Source organism: Primulina huaijiensis, chromosome 8 (genome assembly GCF_012295235.1).
Source record: "Primulina huaijiensis isolate GDHJ02 chromosome 8, ASM1229523v2, whole genome shotgun sequence".
Lineage (NCBI taxonomy): Eukaryota > Viridiplantae > Streptophyta > Magnoliopsida > Lamiales > Gesneriaceae > Primulina > Primulina huaijiensis.
Genome location: NC_133313.1, coordinates 1,247,400 through 1,270,769, shown reverse-complemented (window position 1 = coordinate 1,270,769; position 23,370 = coordinate 1,247,400). Strand labels below are relative to the sequence as shown.

The window sequence follows — 23,370 nt, the reverse complement described above, 5'->3', positions numbered from 1 at the left end:
GTATACAACTATACATTTTAACACAACCAATGATTCAAAATACCTCCTTACTTTTAGAAAAGATCTGATTACTCGAAAAACTTTTTACACGACTCCGAAAACCCAAGAATTTGGAAATCCAGGCAGGAAAGGGAATGCGGATGCTGAAATGAAATGAAAGTATACAGATTCCTATAATCTAAAATTAAGAAGTTCCATAATAATCCTCAGTGTACAGCTAATATCTCCTTCAAGAATTTGTTAACAATAAAAAAGCCTCAACTTTCTCATACGGGTGGTGCAGTTCTCAGTCGCCTGCAGTCATGTTCAAAGCTTCACTGGCAAGTTGGATACAGTTTAAAGATCTATTTAGTCTATTTACAAAATTAAAATCTTGCTTACAAGAAAGAGTTTCACCCATCTAGCTTCATACTTCCTCAAAATGGTTGCCAAGGCCCGCAAAAGTCGGTTCAAGCCTATTGTCGTTCATCTTTTGTTTCGTGTGAGTAGAGTCATGTCATCTATCTACATCCATGAAGAGGATCAGGCATGGTTGCTGACCATTTCTAACCACTCCAGAGAAGCAATTCCATTGACTGAGAAGTTACAATGTGCTCGTGGAATGGTTGCAGATATTCCAAGAATATTTATACCTTCAAAAGAATCATTTTACATCTTGACCATCCGAGCATCAGCGACGGAAGAATTAAGATCTTCTCGAGACTGGGATCTTCTACTTTGGAGACGCATTTGGCTACCATGGGGAGTCCGGTATGAACTAAGATTAGTGTTGTCGAATTGCATCTGTCCTAAACTGCCGGATGAATAACTATGCCCTACACTGCTGGACGAAGAGTATAGTGATGGCTCAGTAAACTGGATGCCACCACCTTCACCACCACTGAAACCAAGTCCAAAATTTAATGGTCGTTGTTGAGAGCTGGCAACTGTTGGACTCAATGGCATCTTAATCCTTCCATCCCCTGAAACATTTTTTTTAGAAAAACATAGAGAAGAAAAATATAGCCCAACTCCCAAATTACTTTTTTGCCAATTTAAGATGAACGGAGGAAAATCTAGTTCGAATTAAATTTAATTGATGATTATCCTTACCTTATATAACTTAGATAAACTTAAATTAAATTGATGAAGGACAAAACTTAAAACAAATAAAATTTTAATTTATTAAATTTCCGGACAGAAGTTGAACCAACCCGGTCAAGTACAGTTGGATGTAAACTTCTGCTACGCATGCATTGGATTGGAAACCAGCTTCGATGTCTGCAGCGTGTCACATGTCACTCACTATTTCCCAATAAGACTTTAAAGTGTGTACCATGCGGTCGGCATTTAATCAATATAGTAAAATTCAGTATCAAGTGCAACACGAGTTTTTGAATGATTTAAGTATTTGCATGGCTTGTTGGAATTTGAAACTGGGTTTGGATCTAGAGATTTTGTGGAAACAGACTTCTAATCTATATTCAATTTGAGTAAAATTAAATATCAACTTGCAGAATATCTTGAGCAGAGTTGGATAGCATGAATAAAACAAGTGAATGGATATCTAATCAACAAAGAATATGCACTTGAAGTATGGTTGGTAAGTATATTCGTGTTGTTTTCCTTCATAACCTAACAAAAGAAAAATGATTTTCTCCCTGTATACGTTAAAGAATAAAGATCCAAGAAAATCATAACAGCTGGACAAAGTATCCAGAATAGTGGATTTACCTGTATTGATAGGACTCCAGCGCTGAAACCGGAAAGGAGCTGGAAGATTAAGAACTGATGCGGTCGTCGCGCTATTATGCCTGAAAAGTGGGAGATATGACTTCCGGAAAAACTTTGGCATCCACCAATTGCCAACACAGGAAAATGCACAAAGTAGGACAAGTAATGAAGCAATCAAAATAGCAGAAAAAATATATGGATTCATCTTCCCCCGCAATAATCCATAGCCAAGAAATTTTCCCCCATATGAAAATGCTTTTCCAGCTTCAAATAAAGCAACCCCAAGTGTCCAAGTAATACTTCCAGAATCAACGATTACATGGCTGTCAGTAATATGCAATCCTTCTCTCAAGAGGAGCACGACATAAGGTGCCCTGAAACAATATTGTTCAATAAAAGGCTGAGGAATGACGCTGTTTTTCGCAACATTCCATGATTTTTCACAAAATTCATGGCCCTTCTCTAATACATCATCTAAAGAGGCATCCGTCTTCAAGTTGAAAAATCGGTACACCACATAGAAGCCAGACAGAGCATAAAACTGACCAATAGGGCGAGGCAGATTTTCCTCAAGTGCACAAGGCTGCAGCTCACAATCCATTCCAGAACTATGATCCGACCATTCAGACAAATTGACAGCAACTTTAGCCAGTGCAGTACACTCGTCCCATTTTGGAGCTCCGATAAGCTTAATGATAACCCCGGCCTTTCCTCCTTTACCTGATTTTTTACCTCCAATAGAAGGACTTCCATCTTCTGGGCGAAACGATAAACATCTTGAACAGGAGTACTGCTCTTTATAACCAGACTGCAAACAAGGATGCTTAATTTCAATCTTTCCACTAACCAAATCAGCATTGGTAATCTGAGGATGCTTCTTGAGAAGATGAGCAACAGATTTGTCAAATGCATCGTTAAGCCCATACCCAGCGAGAGAATAGGCACTTAAATGATGTTTAACAGGGCCAATGCTCAATTTTAAGTTTGCATCATGGTCGTGTTTCTTTCCTTCAAAAGTTACCTGCAAGGATGAGCCACCCAAGTCAAGCGCACCATATGTTTCCTTCTTAGGAATGGATCCTAGGACACCCGTGTGATAATTTAACGCTATCCACCCATAATAAGCTTCCTCCATGCCAGTGATAATTTTAACCCACTCCTTTTTGCACGAAAAGGGAGAACTCTTGAGAATCGACCAAGCATTATTAAGAATCCATTCAGAGTCTGAATTTGGCAGCCTGCGAACTCCGGCAGTGGCATAGAGGAAAAGAGAAGTGGTCTTATGTGATTCAGCAGGAACTTGTTTCTCAGCCCATTTGATAAGAGGATTTATTGCTTCTCTCAGCCCAGAGATATTATGCACCAGTTTGTCAAATCCAGGTTCAGTTTCCATTCTGTTGTAAGCTCGCCCTTTTTGTGTCCTTTGGAAACCTTCGGGCAATGATTTTAATAAAATAGGAGGATTGTTAAGTTTTTTGGGATTAACAGATGCCTCGTATACATAAACACGTGTTCCAGTGCTACCAGAGTCCAGCACAACATAAAACTTGGATGTCCCTCTAGACCAGTTTGAGTAAAAAAAGTGAACAGAATAAGCAAGACAGCCAAACAACAATAAACACAAGGAAATCCAGATAACTCGCACCCACTTTTTTCGACCAAATGTGACTCCTGGTGCTGCCTTCTGTTTCGAGAAACTCAATCCACCATTTTCTCTGTTCAAGAAATATGGATGTAATGTGTGGCCTGAACTTTTTGCTTCTCCAGGGTTAATATCGCCACCTTCTAGATCAACTCGTCTATAAGCAGAAAAATCTTGAAGGGAAGATGAGAGTCTCATATTAGTTTTTGTCTCTGAACTGGATAAAGTATTGCCATGAGGGGAACCAGGAATAGGTGGCAATCCAGGTGATTTATATGAAACAGTAGAAGCCCTTGAGGCCGAGAAATGAGTTGCTGCATATGAAAAAAAATCTGCAAATTTATTGAATACCATGTTGGGGGAAATTACAAGCAGCAATCCAACTCGACGATCTTTTGTTCCAGAAATGGTCGTGTTTCTCTCTAGCTAAAACACAATAGCAGACTTGTGTTCACTTTTCGGAAGTCAACAATACCAAGAACTAGTTGAAAAGAGGGCGAGTCCTGCAGAATTAAGTGGTAAGAAAAACCAAATTATTTGATGGGGCAAAACATACTAGATCAATGATTAAAACAATTCACACACAAATGGTATTAATTTATGAATCAATTGCAAAATGCTGCTTTGGAGTAGGGAACATAGTAAGTAGCAAACTTATAGGATCAGGAGATTTTTTCTGCATAAAAAACACAACAGTAAAGTTAAATTTCGGTCCTTCAGAAATCCATTCCCTATCTCTCGTATCCAAATCTTAGACATGCTTGAGAATTTCTAAAGTAGAAAAAAACTGACAGTGATAAAAAAATCCTTGCCTGAGTGAAATAGGAGCCTTTAACTTCTAGCATTCAGTATCCTATTAGGAATCTCATCATGACTGACAAAATATATGACTCCAAAATTACATAAAAAAGTTCATTTTATCCTTAAGTCATATAAACATCACTGCATCTAGTACTACCCTCCAGCAAACAATTCGTAGCTTACAATAAATAACCTCGCTCTGTCATACTTGAAAGAAGATTGCCATAAACAGACAAGAGCTAGCCTCATGATTTTTATTTTTGAATAAAAAGTTCAGGCTAAATTCTATAAGCCTGGCTGAATACACAGGAAGACAACATAACCAGATCAACTTATTAAAAAAGCCTGACGAAAAATTGTTCATAATGCTATGTTAGTGATAGATAACTTTAATTCTACACAACTTAACTCGACAAAATCTCCTAGAAGTAGGTCCGAAATCACCAAAATAGTTATGTCCAGCCGATTATCGAGAAATGATAATACTCATAGAATAAAATGTATAAATTTTTTAAAGCCCTCCTCAGGACCTCAACTAAATTCTTTAAGTTTCACCTGGTTGCAATCCTACTCCATTATCACCTTAATTTCATAATCTGTAAGAACAATAAACATCAGAATCCGCACAGCAAATCACACATTCCCCCATCAATTCCACAATGGAAAACAAATTGCACTCCAGTAATTCACCACAACTTCAACATCCAATCCGATTCCGAATCATAATCACCCAAATGGGACAGCCGACAGCAAAATAAAATTAAAAAAAAACCGCATATCTTCAAAGCCAACCACGATAAATTACTCGACAAAACATGAACACAAATCAACGAAAACAGTCACCAGATTATATATAATCATCTGGGCAGCCAAGATTTTCACTCACCGTCAGATCATAAGGAAGCTTGAACACAGAATAAAGACTGCGCCTTGTGAGGGAAAATCCATCCTTTGGATCCAAAATTGAAAATGGGATTTCTATTTTCAGACGAATCGAAGAAACAAAACCAGACAGTCTCTCTTGGGTTTGAATTTGTCACACCGAACACAAAGTCTAAAACCTTTTCTCATCAGTTTTCTTGGTTTTGTTTCTATTTTTGTGTTTTTGGTGATGAAGCACACCCTCTATTATGTGTGTATATATAATTTATTAAACTCAATAATAATATTTTTAAATCTTAAATTTCAATATATTTCATTGATAATTAAAAATAAAAAAATACTATTTTTTTTTAAAAAAAATTGTATTATAGTGCTTTTTTAAGTGAAAATTTGATTATTTTAGATAGTTGAGAATTAATTAAACTAATTATCAATTTTTTTTCTTTTACTTTATTTGAAACTCTGTCATTATATGTATATATATTTGTCTACATAATAATTAAATATCCATATTATAAAGTCCATTGAAATTATATTTGTAATTGAAAATTGAAAATTTTCATTTATGAGTTATGGCTTTGATTCAATTAATAATTTAATTTAAAAATAAGAAATTGATGCCTATACATTTATTGCATTTAAAATAGATATTTTTAACATATTTTCTCATTGGTTGAATTTTATCTATCTATAAAATAAATAGAGTAGGTCTCTTGTGAGACGATCTCACGAATCTTTATCTGTGAGACGGGTCAACCCTACCGATATTCACAATAAAAAGTAATAATTTTTCATAGATGACCCAAATAAGATATTTGTCTCACTAAATATAACCCGTGAGACCGTCTCATACAAGTTTTTACCAATAAATTCAGTTTCATTGAATTTTTTTTAGAGTTTCATTCTATTTCAAATCAACTATATCATCTATACATCATAATTAATATTATATCCTTACCAAAAAAAATTTAGTATAAAATAATGTAATAATTGTATTTTAAGTATTAAGGGAAAAAATGGAAATTTGGATGACAAAAAAATTATTTTGCATGATAAAAAAAATAAGTTTGGCTATTAAAATGTCAATATTTATTAAAAAATATTAATTTTTGTTGGTATTAAGTTTTGGAGGAGAATTATTATAACTATTTTTTTTTGGAAATAAATATTAAATTTTTACACTAAAAAATTATTGTTATATTACCTTTTAAAAGTATTTCCGGACAGGTAGCATCAACAAAATGTAGTTATCCTCTTCTTTTATTTATTTATTTATTTATTTATTTAAATATAGTCAATACCCCAGCAAAGACGTTCCAAGTGGTGTGTCCTAAATTAATTGTTTATCAAGAAAATTGAGTCAAGCAGATGCATTGTTCAGTTGAACGAGTCTCTGCCTACGTTACAATTGGTCTTGTTGTTTGCTCCCTCCTAATCTACCTAAATCGAATCGACATTAATTTCGGTATCAATTGTAATATTGAGAGAGTGTCATTTTACGAAAATCATAATTATTAACGTCGATGTAACTCAAATCTTTTAAGTTACATTTAGATCGATGAATTCGAAGTCGTAATAACAAGTCTAATTGTTTGTTTGTATAAAATCAACTTAACAATGAGTTTCGAATCTCAGTTAGTTATTTTTTTAGTCATTGTGATGGATTTCAAATAATTTTTCAACATAAAATCATTTCAAATCATATTCGATTACGCTATTGACAATACTGATTATCAAGGAAAATCCCAACGATCAACGACCTAACTGTTGGTCCCACTTGCGGTAATTTGAGATAATAAAACCCGAAAATAAAGAATAAACTGGACACCGAGATTTACGTGGAAAACCCCTAAAAATTATTAGGGTAAAAACCACGGGCAAGATGAAAAGAATTTCCACTATAATATTTTGTGGTGTACAACTCATTCACTGTGTTTCCAAAGAGAACGCACACTCTATTAATACAGGAGAACAAACACCTCACAAATATTATAGAATATTATAAGATGAGAGAAAACTCGAAGAAGGGATGATATCAGAATGAAGAGGGGAGCTCTATTTATAGAGCCCATGTAAATGTGAAGACGCGTATAAAACGCGTCTTCTGAAATTTCCACGAAATTTCATTTTGTTCAACAGATGCGCAGCCCACGTTTTATTGTTATTTCTTTGACTGGTCCCCCCTCCCACTTTTGCCGACATTTCTCCCACTTGGAGATTTGATTGAGAATCAAACACATCTCCACACATCCTTTCAATCTTGCCATTCCCTGCTGCTTACGTTTCCGCTAGACCACTTAAGGATCTACACCACTCAAACTTATCAGTGTTCACTGGCTTGGTCAGAAAATCAGCTATGTTATCCTTCGTATGGATCTTCTGCATATCCACACTTCCTTCTTCTACTACTTCCCGCACAAAGTGAAATTGTACTCCAATGTGTTTCGTCCTGGAATGAAAGGCTGGATTCCTTGCGATGTGCAAGGCACTCTGACTGTCACAAAACAAAGAAACATTTTCTTGTTTGTGCCCGATCTCCTCCAATAACCTTTTAATCCATATTGCCTCCTTGCAACCTTGAGTAACTGCCATATATTCTGTCTCTGTTGTAGATAACGCCACAACTGTCTGCAGTTTTGAAACCCAGCTTACTGCTCCCCCTGCAAGTGTAAACACATAACCAGTAGTAGATTTCCTCTTATCAGGATCACCAGCATAATCTGAATCAACATAGCCTCTTAGTGTAAAATCCGATCCTCCATAACATAATGCAGCATTCGAGGTACCCTTAATGTATCTAAGGATCCTCTTAACAGTGCTCCAATGCTCTCGTCTAGGATTCGTCATATACCGACTAACTGCTCCCACTGCTTGAGCAATGTCCGGTCTTGTATAGATCATGGCGAACATCAAACTTTCCACTGCTGATGCATATGGTACTCGAGACATCTCCATCCTCTCTGCTTCACTGGTAGGACACATCTCGGAGGATAACTTAAAGTTAACAGGAAGATAGTCGAAATTGGCTTACTATCTTGCATGTTGAAGCGTTGCAAGACTTTCTTCAAATAAATTTTCTGGGAAAGCCAAATCTTTCTGTTACTTCTGTCTCGGTGAACTTGCATCCCTAGAATCTGGTTTGCTGGTCCCAAGTCCTTCATATCAAATTCCCTAGCCAACTGTGCCTTCAATCCTTGGACCTGATCTTTGTTGGGGTCTGCTACCAACATGTCGTCCACATACAACAACAAAATGATACAATCATCACCAGACCTCTTGAAATACGTACAAGGGTCTGCACTCAGTCTGTTGTATCTAAGACTCATGATATAGGAATCAAATATCTTGTACCAACACCTCGGCGCCTGTTTGAGACCGTACATAGATTTGTTCAACCTGCAAACCAAATTCTCTTTGCCTTTTTCCGCAAAACCTTCTGGCTGGAGCATATAAATTTCTTCTTCAAGATCTCCATGAAGAAACGCTGTTTTCACATCTAGCTGTTCTAGATGTAGGTCAAACACCGCACACAATGCCAACACTACTCTAACTGTTGTAAGCCGAACCACAGGAGAAAATATCTCATTGAAGTCAATGCCTTCTTTTTGAGCATACCCTTTTACGACCAATCTAGCACGATACCGCTTCACTTGGTTATTGCCATCACGCTTGATCTTATAGACACATCTGTTTCCAATGGCTTTCCTTCCTCGTGGTAGTGTAACAAGATCCCAAGTTTTATTCTTGTCTAATGCCTCCAATTCTTCTTGCATTGCTATCATCCACAAGGATACATCCGAGCTTTGAGTAGCTTCGTGGAAACTCGATGGCTCACCATCCTCTGATAATAGACAATATGCAATGTTGCTTTCAGTGACATAATCTGAAAGCCAACCTGGTGGTCTTCTGTCTCGAGTTGACTGCCTCACATTGGAAACTTCAGACTCAACATGTTCTTGTTCTTCGTGCTCTGGTACTGCTTCACAAGAATTTTGACTTTCATCCGTCCTATTTTCCACCTGAAATATAGTAGTTTATGAATTTAGTGTGCCTTTGTCTCCCTTTACTTTATCTTATTCGAAGATAACATCTCTGCTGATGACAAGCTTGTGAACAATAGGATCCCACAAGCGAAACCCCTTTACTCCATCAGCATAACCCAAGAAGATACATTTTCTGGATTTCGAATCCAACTTCGATCTTTCTTGCTCATTGTACAGTACGTACACCGGACTTCCAAATGTATGCAAATGAGAATAATTTGTCGGCTTTCCAGTCCACATCTCCATCGGAGTCTTCAGATCAATCGCCACTGAAGGAGAACGATTGATAATATAACAAGCGGTTTTGACTACCTCCGCCCAGAATGACTTGTCTAGACCCGCAGTCCTCAACATAGCTCTTGTTCTGTCTAACAAGGTTCTGTTAATTCGCTCCGCCACTCCATTTTGTTGAGGTGTGTAAGCCGTCGTAAACTGTCTTTTGATGCCTTCATGTTGACAATATGCATCAAACTCGTCACTGGTATATTCTCATCCATTGTCAGTCTTCAGACACTTGATTTTCTTCTCAAAATCAAGTTCAACCCGCGCTTTGAAATCTTTGAAGATCTGGAAAAAATCTGATTTCTTCTTGATTGGATACACCCAACATCTTCTAGAGAAATCATCAATGAACGAGACAAAGTATCTCGCTCCTCCTAGGGATACAACCAGTGCTTGCCAAACATCCGAATGAATCAGTTCCAATATGCTTTTGCTCTTGGCAGTAGATGTGCCAAACTTTAATCTGTGTTGTTTACTGGTAACACAATGCACACAAAAGGGTAGTGACACTTTTGTAAGTCCCGGCAGCAGCTTCCGTTCTGAGAGAATTTTCAACCCCCGTTCCGACATATGCCCGAGCTTTCTATACCATAACATTGTTAATTCTTCTCCTGAACCATTTGATGCAACAGCTAGTTCTTCCTCTTTGTGTGTTTCTCCCGAAAGTACATACAGATTTGCAGCAACTTTTTCCGCCTTCATAACCACAAGCGCGCCTTTCACAATTTTCATGATCACGTTCTCGATCCGAGTTTTGCACCCGATGTCATCCAATTGCCCCCAAGGACAAAAGATTTTTCGTCAGTCCTTTCACATGTCGTACCTCCTGTATGGTGCGAATGGTGCCATCAAACATTTTAATTTTGATAGTACCGACCCCAGTGATTTCCAAGGCATGATCATTTCTCATGAATACAGATCCTCCTGAGACTGGTTCATAATGATCAAACCATTCTCTCCGAGACGTCATGTGCCACGTCGCTCCTGAATCCATAATCCATGTGTCACAAAATTTGTGTCTGCCTTCTGCAACTGTTGTCGCTTCGCTGAATAATATTTCATCACTGCCTGAAGTACTGGCCACATTTCCTTGAGAAATCTTATCGATACTCGTACACTCTTTCTTGAAGTGCCCTTTACCGCCACATTTAAAGCAATAAATATTTTTCTTCTTACTTCTCGACTTTGATCTACCTCGTCTTTGGCTCCCACTGGAGTCACGGTCCATAAATCTTCCTCTTATCATCGGTAAAGCCTCCGCCTGCTTTGATGTTACCAACCTATCTTCCTTATTTTTGCGCCGGCTTTCTTCACCGAGAACCGCAGTTAAGACATCATCGAATCTTAAAAAGCCCATAAGAATATTGTTGGTAATGTTGATGATAAGTTGATCATATGAATCTGGTAGACTTTGAAGTAGAAGCTCTGCACGTTCATTTTCTCCTATTTTATGTCCCATGGAAGTGAGTTGGGCAAATAGAGTATTTAGTGTGTTGATATGGTCGGTCATCGATGAAGATTCCGCCATCCGAAGAGTATAAAGCCTTCTCTTTAGGAAAATCATGTTGTGGAGCGACTTGACCTCGTATATCTTTGTCAGAGTATCCCAGATAACTTTTGCTGTTTTAATCTTAGAGATACTTGACAATACTTCGTCTGCTATAGCCAAGTGTAAATTGGCAACAGCGTTGTCATTCATCTCATTCCACTTTCCATTATCCGTAATCTCCACCGGTCTATCTCCAATAGCCGCCAAGCAATTCTCCTTTCTTAAAACTGCTTGTATCTTTATTTTCCACAGCATAAAATTGCTTCCGTTGAACTTTGCTATCTCGTACCTTCCCGCCATTATGTCTACAACAATTTTAGTAGACTGAACAAAATAATCCCGCCTTAAATAAAAAATCTCAAAAAAATATTTTCTGATGTGGAAGATCAGTCTAGGCTGCTACCACAGAGCATACTCAGAATTTTAAGAAATTTTAAACCAAGGCTTTGATACCACTTGTTGGTCCCACTTGCGGTAATTTGAGATAATAAAACCCGAAAATAAAGAATAAACTGGACACCGAGATTTACGTGGAAAACCCCTAAAAATTATTAGGGTAAAAACCACGGGCAAGATGCAAAGAATTTCCACTATAATATTTTGTGGTGTACAACTCACTCACTGTGTTTCCAAAGAGAATACACACTCTCTTAATACAGGAGAACAAACACCTCACAAATATTATATAATATTATAAGATGAAAAAAACTCGAAGAATGGATGATATCAGAATGAAGGGAGGAGCTCTATTTATAGAGCCCATGTCAGTGTGAAGACGCGTATAAAACGCGTCTTCTGAAATTTCCACGAAATTTCATTTTGTTCAACAGATGCGCAGCCCATGTTTTATTGTTATTTCTTTGACTGGTCCCCCCTCCCACTTTTGCCGACACTAACTCACAACAAAATATTGAATCCGTTGAAAGTAGCAAATCAATGACATTGCTTTGTACAAATTATGTAAAAACGATATAAAATAAACAAAGGTGGTAGATTTTTTTTTAGGTAGAGATGTGATTACATTTAATTTTCAGAGGTCTCAAGCAAGTGGGAATTTTTATAAGTCCAAATCTTGATTTAGTAGCCTTACCTTTTGGCATTAAAATATAGCATTGACCGTTTATGGTCTATAATTATGTTTTAAGTACTACAATTGAGAATGTAAATGCTAAATTATCTACCTAAAACCAAGTTACCAATATTAATCATAAGGCTTGAGATCTTCCTATCCTATGCTATTATCTATATTATTTATATTTGAGTGAGTCTTATGTGAGACCGTCTCACGGATCTTAATCTGTGAGACGGGTCAACCCTACCCATATTCACAATAAAAAGTAATACTCTTAGCATAAAAAGTAATACTTTTTCATGGATGACCCAAATAAGAGACCCGTCTCACAAATACGACCCGTGAGACCGTCTCACACAAGTTTTTGTCTTTATATTTATATATATTATTAAACTTGATCACATCATACGTCAAAGTGACACAAAATTATTAATTTACAGTTTCATGTTATATGTTAGCTAAATTTGTTTTTGTGAGTTTACTAGTAATTTTTGTACATTTCTTTAGTTTTTTTTTCCGATTTTTCCTCAAACGTCTCTCTAATTTATCTAAAATTTCAAATTGTATCAACAAATCTTGCTCAATCTACAAATATCATATCTTAATAAAATTATTTTTTTTTACACACAAAAATTATCAAACACAAAAAAAAAAAATTATATACATGTCACGAAATCCTAGTATATATTGAATGTTGAACCATATTGACTCTAAACTAGTTAAATAAGGAGTATGTTTTTTGTGAGACGGTCTCACGAATCTTTATCTGTGAGACGGGCCTACCCTACCGATATTTACAATAAAAAGTAATACTCTTAGCATAAAAAATAATATTTTTTCATGGATGACCAAAATAAGAGATTCGTCTCACAAAATACTACCCGTGAGACTGTCTCATACAAGTTTTTGCTTTAAATAAATAGTTCGAGACGGATATCGAAATTTAATGAGCCTAAATATGCACTTGGAAGTGTTAAAAGCTCTACTCAATCAAGGTCGAGTCATTTATAAATTCTGGGCAACAATTATTAAGTAATAGGTGCTTATATCTTATTATAATAGATATTTATGTTTTACAACTTTTTAATTGAATTTCAAGAAAAAGCCCGTCTAGCTCAGTTGGTAGAGCGCAAGGCTCTTAACCTTGTGGTCGTGGGTTCGAGCCCCACGGTGGGCGAGTTTCACGTATGATATTTTATACTAATTTCTCAGTCTTTTAAATTTTGTTTGATATTTATACGATCCAAAGTAACTATTTAGTTTGTGGTATGAGATAAATAGTATAGAGATAAGTAATAATTTTTAATAATAAAATATATAAAAATATAGTTAATATAATGTTTTATTTAATTGATTAGTTGATTAAATTTGAGATAATGTGATATTACCGTTTTGTTTTTTTGAAAATATTAATAAAATATTTATAATATTATTAATTGAGGATAATATTGTAATTTCAATACAATGATTTGATTGATGTAAGATAAATAATTGATGATTTGATTGATGTAAGATAAATGATTAATAGATTGATAAATAATATGATACATCAAATATGTGATTAGATTTGATAAAAATGTGAATAAATAATATAACAAACTAAACGATATCAAACAGTATTATATATATTATTAGTAATTGTAATTATAATAATTTTATATATTTATAAATTTAATAAATAATTATAGAATTCAACTACTTAAAAGAGAAAATATAAAATTAATAATCAGACATGTATAAGTAAAATTAAATCTAGCCAACCATGTACCTCCTTCCTTCCTCCATTGATCAACAATTATAGAATTCAACGATTTAACGGATAAACTTTCTACCATTCAATGAACAAACCAAGTATGAATAGGGATGGCTTCGTCCTCGAATTCCATCTTTATCCTCATATTCGTTCTGATTTCAGCTTTTTCGGGCTCTCGAACCCAAAATCGCGACGATCAAATCTCTATCTTCGCCCTCATTTTCATTTCAAAAATATTAATGAGGCAAGATGGAGACGGATTCGGGGATTTCTCGAAACAAAACTTATTATTTATCTCTTATTATTAGTGATAATATTACTATCAAAATTAATATAATAATATTATTAGTATTTTAAATAATAATAATAATATTTTTATTATTAATATTATTTTCGAGACGTGTGCGGTGATGGAGATAATATTCTCATACTTGTTCCGAACTATTTCAAGAATTTTAAAAAATCTAGAACTCGAACCCGAAAAAATCGAGAATCTCCGTCCCTATTTCAAGATTTTTCCGCGAGACCCTGAACCCGTAGAGAAAATTGTAATCCTTAAGTAAGAATCATGAAGCGAAGCACCAACTGATAAGGAAGCTTGTTCGCGAAAGCTACTCTCCTCTAAAACAGTTTAATCATAAGAATTCAAGAAAGAAATAGAAGAAAAAAAAATGAAATTCATATTAGAAGTTGTGAGTTTGGTGTCACAATATCCAAATGGGATGATATCAAGTAAAGTGGTTACCTCCTTGGCACTTGATGACACTTAGTCGAATCATTAGGTTTATAGGCGAAATTGAATTATTATTACTTTTTATATAGTCTAGGTACACTAATTTTCCAAAAAATTTAGTTTATCCCTTGATTAATTCTTGGCTCCGCCCCTACACACGAACGCAACAGAAGCTAGTTCTATGGTCAATTCAAGAAGCCACCAGAATCTTTGTTAAAATTCAAGCGAGTTTCTCCTTTGTTGAATTGAAAGTAAGGAACACAGTGAATTGTCGAGAGACAGTAATTGTAGGTACACTTAGAAAATCTTTAAAACTCTATTATACTCGATCTCCGTTCCTCATATGGTATTCGGTTTTCGTTCCTTAATTACGTCTCAAATAACTTTTAAAATATCGTTTTATGCATTCTAACAGAAAACACTATTTTAAACATGTAATGATGCACAACATAATTAATTCATGTTATTAAAATCATTTAATTAGTCATTTTCTATTTTTCTCATATTTGAATGTAATTGGATTATGTTATCGTATTTTAGATCTTACAGATTTGAACTTAATTCAACCTCAAAAATTAATTCAAAAATAAAAAATTATTTAAATCCATATATATAACTTTCAAATATTTTCTCTCACTTAAACATTTTTTTTTTAAAAAAATATAACAACAACAATGACGCACAATTGAAAAGTACAAATCTAATAAAGACAATCATAATTGTCAGCAATGTTGGCCCCATAATCGACATGTCCACTTCTCTTTGTTTCTTCATCGTCACCATCACGATTTATTTTTCATAATTTCGCGTAATAATATATTTTTTTTTCAACATGAGATTATCTTCAACTTGAGAAGAAGCATTCTCGAAAATTCAAAATCCTACATTTCAATTCACAAATTCATGCAAATTGGATTCCCAAAAAACCCATCTTTTCACCATATTTAATTTAATTTTTTAAATTTTTTTGGTCGATTTTGAAGTAAATCAAAAGTCATCAATCATGGGATTTGATCGGGTGTTCAAAAACCGGACAAAACTATTAAACCAAACCGAATCACATGGCTTGAATTGGTTTTCAGTTAATCCTAGTTTAGATTGGTTTTCAAATCATTTATACCGAAAAATTTAGTTTAGTTCAAGTTTTGGATACATTAAATCGAACCAAAAAATTTCAAATCGATTATACTAATATCAAAATTACAAAATATTTTTTTATTAGTTTTGCATGATTTTTCTTGATTATAAAAATATATTGTTTGATTTTTGTTTGTATTATATTATTACAATACAATTATATCGAAAATGTATTGTTATAAATTTTAGCCCATACATAAGCATATCTCTAAAAATTTATGTTTTTTTTATACATAAATTACCGAATTTTGTAAGTTGTATAATTATTTTATTTATAATATTTTACTTATAATCATTCTATTTTAATTTATATCAATTATCAATTGTTAACTATGAAGCTCAAACTTTAAACTGAATAATCTAAACAAGATTTGGTTATAAAAAATTAAGAGTTTGGTTTAATTTGAAATTTCATGAAACCAATATTTGATTCAAATTTTTATATACAACATAATAAAACACGGGTTGAACACCTATGATTCGACTCATCTGCCAGAGTGAGTCTCATGTGAGATCGTCTCACGGATCTTAATATGTGAGACGGGTCAACCCTACCCATATTCACAATAAAAAGTAATACTCTTAGCATAAAATGTAATACTTTTTCATGGATGACCCAAATAAGAGACCCGTCTCACAAATACGATCCGTGAGACCGTCTTACACAAGTTTTTGCCCATCTGCCAATAGACAACCCCATAATTTATTTTGTTCACAGTCGCGCTAGAACTCTTTCTCCCGCCCTGTGCTTCAACTCTCTAGTCGTTTTGCATTCGTGGGCTCATGTTAGATTTCCCATGGAGTTTTTAAAAACATTAAAAAAACATAAAAAGTTGCTTTCCAATTCTAAAAATATATTTTTTCACTCCCAGTGAGTCAACATGGTTAGTTGGCGATTAGATGATCTTTTCGAGAAGCTAGCTCTGTTGCCTACAACTGGTGCTTGATGCACAACATTTATATTGAGAACAGTCATTAGATTAATTTATTTTGGTCTTTAATCAATGCAATGGAAGGGCTTCGGAGATCTCAAAGTTACCTGTTGGCGGCAATACCTATGTGCTTTCTTTTTCTGCTGAACTCAACTTTTTGTTGGTCTCTCAATGATGAAGGTTGCTTCAATTCTACTTGGTTTTTCATCTTTTCTTTCTGCAGAATGTATCAAAGATTGTATTTTTATTATGTTTTTATTTTGGGTTTTTAATTTGTGATTGTTTTTTTTTTGTTTGGCAAAATTAGGTGTGGCCTTGCTGAAGTTTAAAGAGAAAGTGGTGACTGATCCATATGGGGCCTTGTCGAATTGGAGATATGAAAAAGGAGTGGAAACCCCATGTTCTTGGGTTGGAGTTGGGTGTTCAGAAGGATATGTTGTTGTTCTGTAAGTGTAACTTTTCCATAGTACTCATCGTTTTTATTATTACGATGCAAGTAGCTGTCTTTTGGTGCGAATGAAACTATTCATAAATATATATATCTTTGGATTGCTTTTAGTTTTTTTTTATCTGTGCGTAATTTTCTTTCCTGATTTAATCGGGGATTAAAAAAATTTTCATATATCATTGAAAAAGTGATGCAGAACTTGGTTGCAGACATTTTGTGTGCATGAAATGGGATAAAAAAAACAAGCTTTTTCGTGAATTTGAAAATCCTTTAGTAATGCCCGTGAGGCTGTGACAGTTTCTAACCTTATTTCTCTTTTGTGGATTTGGCAATAATAAATGTAATCCGAATTAGTCCTGGATTTTTTACCCAATTCAAAGCTTAGTAAAAAATAGAATCATGGTTTTGAAAAGAATTTATTTGATGAGATTGGATTTGGATGTTGCAAATTCATTATTGTTTTTAACGTGCTGTGGTTTTCTTGATACTAATCAATGGGGCATACGCAAAACATATAACACAAAAGTTGAAATGATTAGTTTTCAACTTTGCATGAAAAATATTAATGGATCATTTGATATTGAAGCTACTGTGAAAGTAAATAGCAAAAAATAAAATCAATCATTGTAAACTAATTTTTAGTTGACAAGATTTTATATGGATATTTTGGTAAATTCAAAACACGGCAAACCGAAAGACAAAAATCGATGGGTTTAAGGTCCTTCTGTATGATATAGAGTAATGGATTCATGGGAAAAACTTAGGTGTAAAAACTGGATACTTAAGTTACCTAACTATTGTCTGCAGGAACCTGAAAGATCTCTGCTTGAATGGCACTCTATCTCCTGATATTGGGTATCTGGTTCGCGTTAAATTCATGTAAGATAAAGCTGAATTTGTTCCTGGTCGAATATATCAAGTTTTTATAACTGCAAGTTCTCGGCAGAATTCTGCGCAACAATTCTTTTTCGGGTGCCATCCCAAGAGAGATTGTGGATTTAAAAGATTTGGAGGTACTAGACCTGAGTCATAATAACATCAGTGGACAGCATCCATGCGGTCTTGGCCACAATCTTTGTACAGGAATACTGTAAGTATTTTACAGAACTGGCTCCTTTAGTGAAGCTGTTCATGATTAATAATATGTGTTTTTCATGTTACAGTTTACTGGACAACAATGAGATCCTTGACAGAACACAAAATGAGATTTACGAACCTGAAAAGCTATCTAAAGTTCAAGCAGAGGATAGGTCCAGTACTACATGGATATTATCTCGCAATAGTCTCCTTGTCTCATGGTAGTTTTGTTCAGCACATCAAAGCTTTTATGCATTCCATAATTGATAAGTGTTCATATTTTTAAATTATCAATCTATTTCCTTTGAGAAAATTGTTAAGGAAATTACTTGCTTATTGAATTGTCTGGGATGCTTTTCTTGACAATTTGATAATGAAATAGTGAGGAATGTAGTTTTTTTGTAAACTTCTACGAGCTTTTTTTGTTACTTAAACCATGTTTTTGCCGATGTTCGTTAGGCGCTAATCTCATTACTTGTATAAAATGCCACTACCTTATAAGAAATTTTGCCTGCATCTTGGTGAAAATGTTGTATTTTATCTAGTCTGTTAGGATTTAGTGCTTGCCTCTAGACCAAAAACTATAGTTGTTACTCATGCACGCGAACCCAACATTTCTCTCCAAGAAGTATAAAAATACGCATATTGGGAGACTTGAACTTATAACCTCACTCTGTTACCATCTGTTAGGATCAACTATCAAGCGCTTGTCACTAGGGCAAAAATTATAGCTGTTAGCCAAGACGCAACTTTATTTCCTTATACCCGTGTTAGCGCAGATTGCACCTACTTGGATGTTAATGGGTCGGGCTATTAGGCCCATTAATCCGGAGAAATGCATGTCTGTCTGCAGGTGCTATATTATATCCCTTGGAGACCAGTCTTATCATTTTCTTACCATCGGCCCTATTCCCAGCATAGACAATATTACCCGTTAAGATCTGGTGTCACTCTTTTACGACCCATCTAGCCAACTAGATCAAGCGGCACAACGTCACAATGTTAGCAGCTTGAAACTCGAGAATTCACTGAAGGTCACTCGTACTAGTACTAGTCTCACTCATTCACGCTTAAGCCAACACAACCATTCCCAAATATAGAACATGCAATTACGATTTCTTTACACGCCCCATCGCGTTTAAGATACTTATATTTAGAAAGCTAGGAAAAAAGGACGAGAAATATTGTTGGTTGTGTTCTAGAAATCGGCCTAGGTAGCCGCCTAGGTGCTAGGCACCGGCCGACCACACCGAAAAGTGCTAATAGACTAGCCTAGGTGGACTTAGGCGGACGAAAAGTCTTATTTTTTTGGCTTTTAAGTTAAATTAAAATCTCAATTAAAAAACATGAAAAATAATTTTTTTTTAGTTTCAACAAAAAATACGATTTGTTGGCTTGCCCTAGCATACCAAACTTCATCTTATTATGTTGATACCGTGAAATCCGCCTAACGACACTAGATGCTGGTCTGGCACCCGACTAGCGCCTAGTGAATTTTAGAACCTTGATTGTTGGTTAGATATTAATACCTCCTTAACACGATGACATTGACTGTTCCAGTAATTTAGGTTAATCATTTCCATAACGAGGATGGACACGTAACGTTTTCAAGCCTATTTTATAGAGTCGAGCTTGTGAGGCTCAGTAGGTCCGGGGCATAACAAGCATCCGTCATGGTTGAGGTTTAATTATTTTCATATTTTTTTAACACCATATTAGCATTAATCATTGTAGGAATTCAAGGCAAATGGATAATATGAACTGGCGAAAATTGTTACATGAGTCTCCTAAACGAAGTCTCGAATGGTTTCTTCCTTTTCCTGTTCCTCCACCTCCTCCACCAGAATTTTTGATAATCAGTGCACCTCCTCCCCCTGTTTTTTCTTTGTCCCCACCTCCAATTCCTGTTCTGAATCCAGTTTCGCCGCCATCCCTGTTACCTCATGACAGACATGTTTCTCCGCCATCATTCTATGCCCCAGCAGAAAGGCCAAGTGCATCTAACAGAACTTCCAGAGAATATCGCCATCAACTACTTATAGTTACTTCAGCCATTGGAGGGTCTCTATTGCTTGTAATTTTCATCACTGGCATACTGTTTTGCTATTGTGGTAAAATGACTCCTGTCAAGCCATGGGCTACGGGAATAACTGGACAGCTGCAGAGAGCATTTGTCACCGGTACTTGTTATGATTTACGAATATGTCTCTGCATTTACTCTACTTCCTACATCGAAGATTCACCATGTATATATCAACTCTCTTCTTTGGTGTTTCAGGGGTTCCGGAGCTCAAAAGATCTGAACTTGAGGCTGCTTGTGAAGATTTTAGCAATGTGATTGGTTCTTCATCGGTTTGTACCATGTATAAAGGTACATTATCGAATGGAGTTGAAATCGCAGTTGCCTCTATTGCAGTGGCATCTGCAAAGGAGTGGACAAGTAATCAGGAAGCCCAGTTCAGGAAGAAGGTATCCTTGATTTCTTGGTGCAACTCCTTTTTAGTTCTTAAATTGTAATTCAGTTTTTTATTTCAAATGTCTATTACGTCTCTTCTCTAATTTGCAGTACAACACATTATTTTTAATATTTAAAATCAATAAAATTATGATTTATTAAGCATACGCTTGTGTTCGGTTGTTAGTATTTACTATTTACTAATCAAGAGACTATTAACCTTTGTTTTCTATTGTATACGCACACCCTGTATTTACAAAACTACCGTCTACGAATGGTGTAAACCTTTTACAAGCATGTCATTTAGAAATTTCATTACTTGGAAATACTCATCTTTCTCCTTTTTTGTTAACCGGGTTAAGGTTTTTCTTACACCGGACGACTTTGCATATTTTTGATGCTACGTGATGCATGATCTTTGTTTTATCTTTTTCAGATTGACACCCTATCGAAAGTGAATCACAAAAATTTCGTCAACCTTCTTGGATATTGCATGGAAGATGAGCCTTTCACCAGAATGTTGGTTTTTGAATATGCTCCCAATGGAACTCTCTTTGAGCATCTGCATAGTAAGCTGTCATTTCTTCATATATAATTTTTGTAACGTCTAGGTTGGCAACTTTTTTCAGTTGATTTCGAAATTTGATTCTCTTGCACACAAGAAGAAAACAAATGAACATTCTGCACGGCTAGGTGGTCGCCCTGCCAACTTGGGTGGTTGGGAAAACCCCGATCCGTCAAAAATATAAAAAAAATCATACATAAATCATTAAAAATAATATAAATATTTCAAAATTCATCAACCGATAATCATACATAAACCACTTCATACAATTCAAAATTAATCGATCATGTATAAATCATTACAAATAATATAAATCTTTCAAATTTCATCAAATATACATGCACCATTATAAATAACATAAACATTTACAAAACATGTCACCCATACATAAATCATTATAAATAATATCATAACTTTTTAAAAATTGGCGGGCGGTTCCACTCCCGCCCCAACCCGTAGCCAAACGGGCTGGCCCATTTTGACATGCCTTCAAACGGGCCATAACCTGCCTATTTTTCATGGTGGGACGGGCTGGCCCAATAGGGCCAACTCATTTTGACGACTCTAATTGTAAGTTGTAACAAACAAGAAAATAATAGATAATTGAATCAAATTAGTTAATTTAATTGCTATGTTGTAAAAGCCATTCTCGACGGATATTCGATTTTCAACTGGCAGCTAAAATGGTGAATTCTAAGCTATACCGGCAGCAATAGTATCTAGAGCTAGTCCGACGCCGAGTAACATGCTCACCCAAGGGTAGGAAGGTAGAGTATGGACGATTGATGGATGGACTTCGAATTATATAGCACTTGAATGGGAAGTCACCTTCTAGAGGGGTGACCTCTATAGTTGTAGACTCCTTTTTGCATGAATCAGGGAAGAAAAAAAATTAGATCAATTTGTAATATTTGGTTATAGAATGTGAGTGAACCGTTGGTTAGAAATGCTGAATTTCTGCAGCCCACGAATGGTCAACGAACTTGTTAGCCGTAGCCGCTGGTGGCACGTCAACTTTTACAACATCATGAAGATAGATTTAGTCTTGTGTAGCCTCATTCTTGATAAAGTACCTTATATTTCCTAATTCTTTAAATTTAATCCAATTCTTGTGTCTTCTGCAGTAAAAGAAGCTGAACACCTGGACTGGGCGATGCGATTAAGAATCGCAATGGGTGTTGCATACTGTCTCGAGCACATGCACCAATTAACACCGGCATTAGTCCACAGGAACTTGACTTCCTCAACTGTATATTTGGCTGAAGATTATGCTGCTAAACTATCAGATTTCATCTACCAAGACGACGGGAGTGCAGTTGACTATGAACCAACTACGCAGAACAATGTTTACATCTTTGGTGTTTTACTATTCGAGATGATAACCGGTAGGCTTCCCCACTCGGTTGGTGGTGATTTGCTTCAAAACTGGGCATCGGATTCTCTTAGAGTGCAAAATCTAAGGGAGATCTTAGACCCCACTTTAAGAACCTATGACGAAGAACAACTTCGGCAGATTGGTGATGTGATCAGATTGTGTACAAACCCGGACCCGAGGGGAAGACCGACGATGAAAGAAGTTTGTGCGATGTTGAGAGAGGTAACGACGGTTGGGCCAGATGAAGCGGTACCGAAATTGTCACCTCTTTGGTGGGCAGAGCTTGAGATCGTCAGCTGAAGCTGACTGAAAATGTGAAGTTGAATTTTGTTATCACATGCTTTTTTCTTGAATGTACAGGTATAGTAGATGGTGGAAAGTGTTTAGAAATCTTCCTTTGTTTTTATTTTGCTACGTTTTATATATAGATCATGCCGAAATGTTCGCAGTGAAGGAATCAATCAATCTTGCAAATCAGCTACATGTTTCAAATTGGACTATTGAATCTGATGCCAAGACTCCAGAAAATGCAATACATAATCTCTCTTTTTGCGATAGATGATCCGGTCGCTGCGGAACTTCGAATCCAGTGTAATCGTTCGGCAGGTGCTGTTGTTCGACATTGTCCATGGTATGCAAATCAAGTTGCACATGTGCTTGCTTATCAGTGCATGAGATTGAGACATAATATTGAATATCGGGAAGTCATTCCTTTTTTTGTAACTAAAGCAGTATAATTGGACTTATCTTGTTAATAGAACTTTGTTTTCAATATGCATAAAGTTTTGCGTCTATCAACTGTGCTCATTAATGATGACATTAACTTATTGGATATGACGAAGTATATCAAAATTGTATATCCAATAGATGAAAGTCATTTTTTTTATTGATATGACAACATATCAATATAT

The 23,370-nt window shown here is 35.4% G+C and overlaps 2 protein-coding genes and 1 non-coding gene across 6 annotated transcripts; 2 read left to right on the top strand and 1 right to left on the bottom strand.

Moving 5' to 3' along the window:
* Positions 1-179: 179 nt before the first annotated feature.
* On the bottom strand, positions 180-5,263 carry LOC140982838 (probable apyrase 7). Of its 2 annotated transcripts, none has more exons than XM_073449593.1 (3): positions 5,043-5,263; positions 1,714-3,858; positions 180-962 (listed from the first exon to the last, which is right to left on the bottom strand). In XM_073449593.1, the coding sequence occupies exons 2-3, from the start codon at positions 3,707-3,709 to the stop codon at positions 649-651; spliced, it is 2,310 nt and encodes a 769-aa protein (XP_073305694.1). In that variant the 5' UTR covers positions 3,710-3,858; positions 5,043-5,263; the 3' UTR covers positions 180-648. The 2 variants fall into 2 exon arrangements, with proteins under 2 accessions (XP_073305694.1, XP_073305695.1); XM_073449594.1 differs by lacking the exon at positions 180-962 and adding an exon at positions 969-1,614.
* A 7,825-nt stretch (positions 5,264-13,088) lies between these two features.
* On the top strand, positions 13,089-13,161 carry TRNAK-CUU (transfer RNA lysine (anticodon CUU)). The gene has a single exon. It is a non-coding gene; the product is annotated as a tRNA-Lys (tRNA).
* A 3,161-nt stretch (positions 13,162-16,322) lies between these two features.
* On the top strand, positions 16,323-23,243 carry LOC140983308 (probable inactive receptor-like protein kinase At3g56050). Of its 3 annotated transcripts, XM_073450297.1 has the most exons (10): positions 16,323-16,719; positions 16,847-16,985; positions 17,795-17,866; positions 17,934-18,077; positions 18,151-18,285; positions 19,784-20,244; positions 20,343-20,533; positions 20,956-21,088; positions 22,209-22,773; positions 22,888-23,243. In XM_073450297.1, the coding sequence occupies exons 1-9, from the start codon at positions 16,617-16,619 to the stop codon at positions 22,757-22,759; spliced, it is 1,929 nt and encodes a 642-aa protein (XP_073306398.1). In that variant the 5' UTR covers positions 16,323-16,616; the 3' UTR covers positions 22,760-22,773; positions 22,888-23,243. The 3 variants fall into 3 exon arrangements, with proteins under 3 accessions (XP_073306398.1, XP_073306397.1, XP_073306399.1); XM_073450296.1 differs by having other exon boundaries at positions 22,209-23,243; XM_073450298.1 differs by having other exon boundaries at positions 16,325-16,719; positions 19,799-20,244; positions 22,209-23,243.
* Positions 23,244-23,370: the final 127 nt, after the last annotated feature.

What these genes read in the sequence shown, in the direction of transcription:
- LOC140982838 (XM_073449593.1), bottom strand. Translation starts at nt 3,709, where the DNA reads ATGGTATTCAATAAATTTGCAGATTTTTTTTCATATGCAGCAACTCAT. An exon ending in CTGGAGTCCTATCAATACAG is followed by an intron (nt 963 to 1,713) that starts GTAAATCCACTA and finishes AAAATGTTTCAG; the next exon opens with GGGATGGAAGGATTAAGATG.
- LOC140983308 (XM_073450297.1), top strand. Translation starts at nt 16,617, where the DNA reads ATGGAAGGGCTTCGGAGATCTCAAAGTTACCTGTTGGCGGCAATACCT. An exon ending in CTGGTTCGCGTTAAATTCAT is followed by an intron (nt 17,867 to 17,933) that starts GTAAGATAAAGC and finishes AGTTCTCGGCAG; the next exon opens with AATTCTGCGCAACAATTCTT. An exon ending in TCTCTTTGAGCATCTGCATA is followed by an intron (nt 21,089 to 22,208) that starts GTAAGCTGTCAT and finishes TGTCTTCTGCAG; the next exon opens with TAAAAGAAGCTGAACACCTG.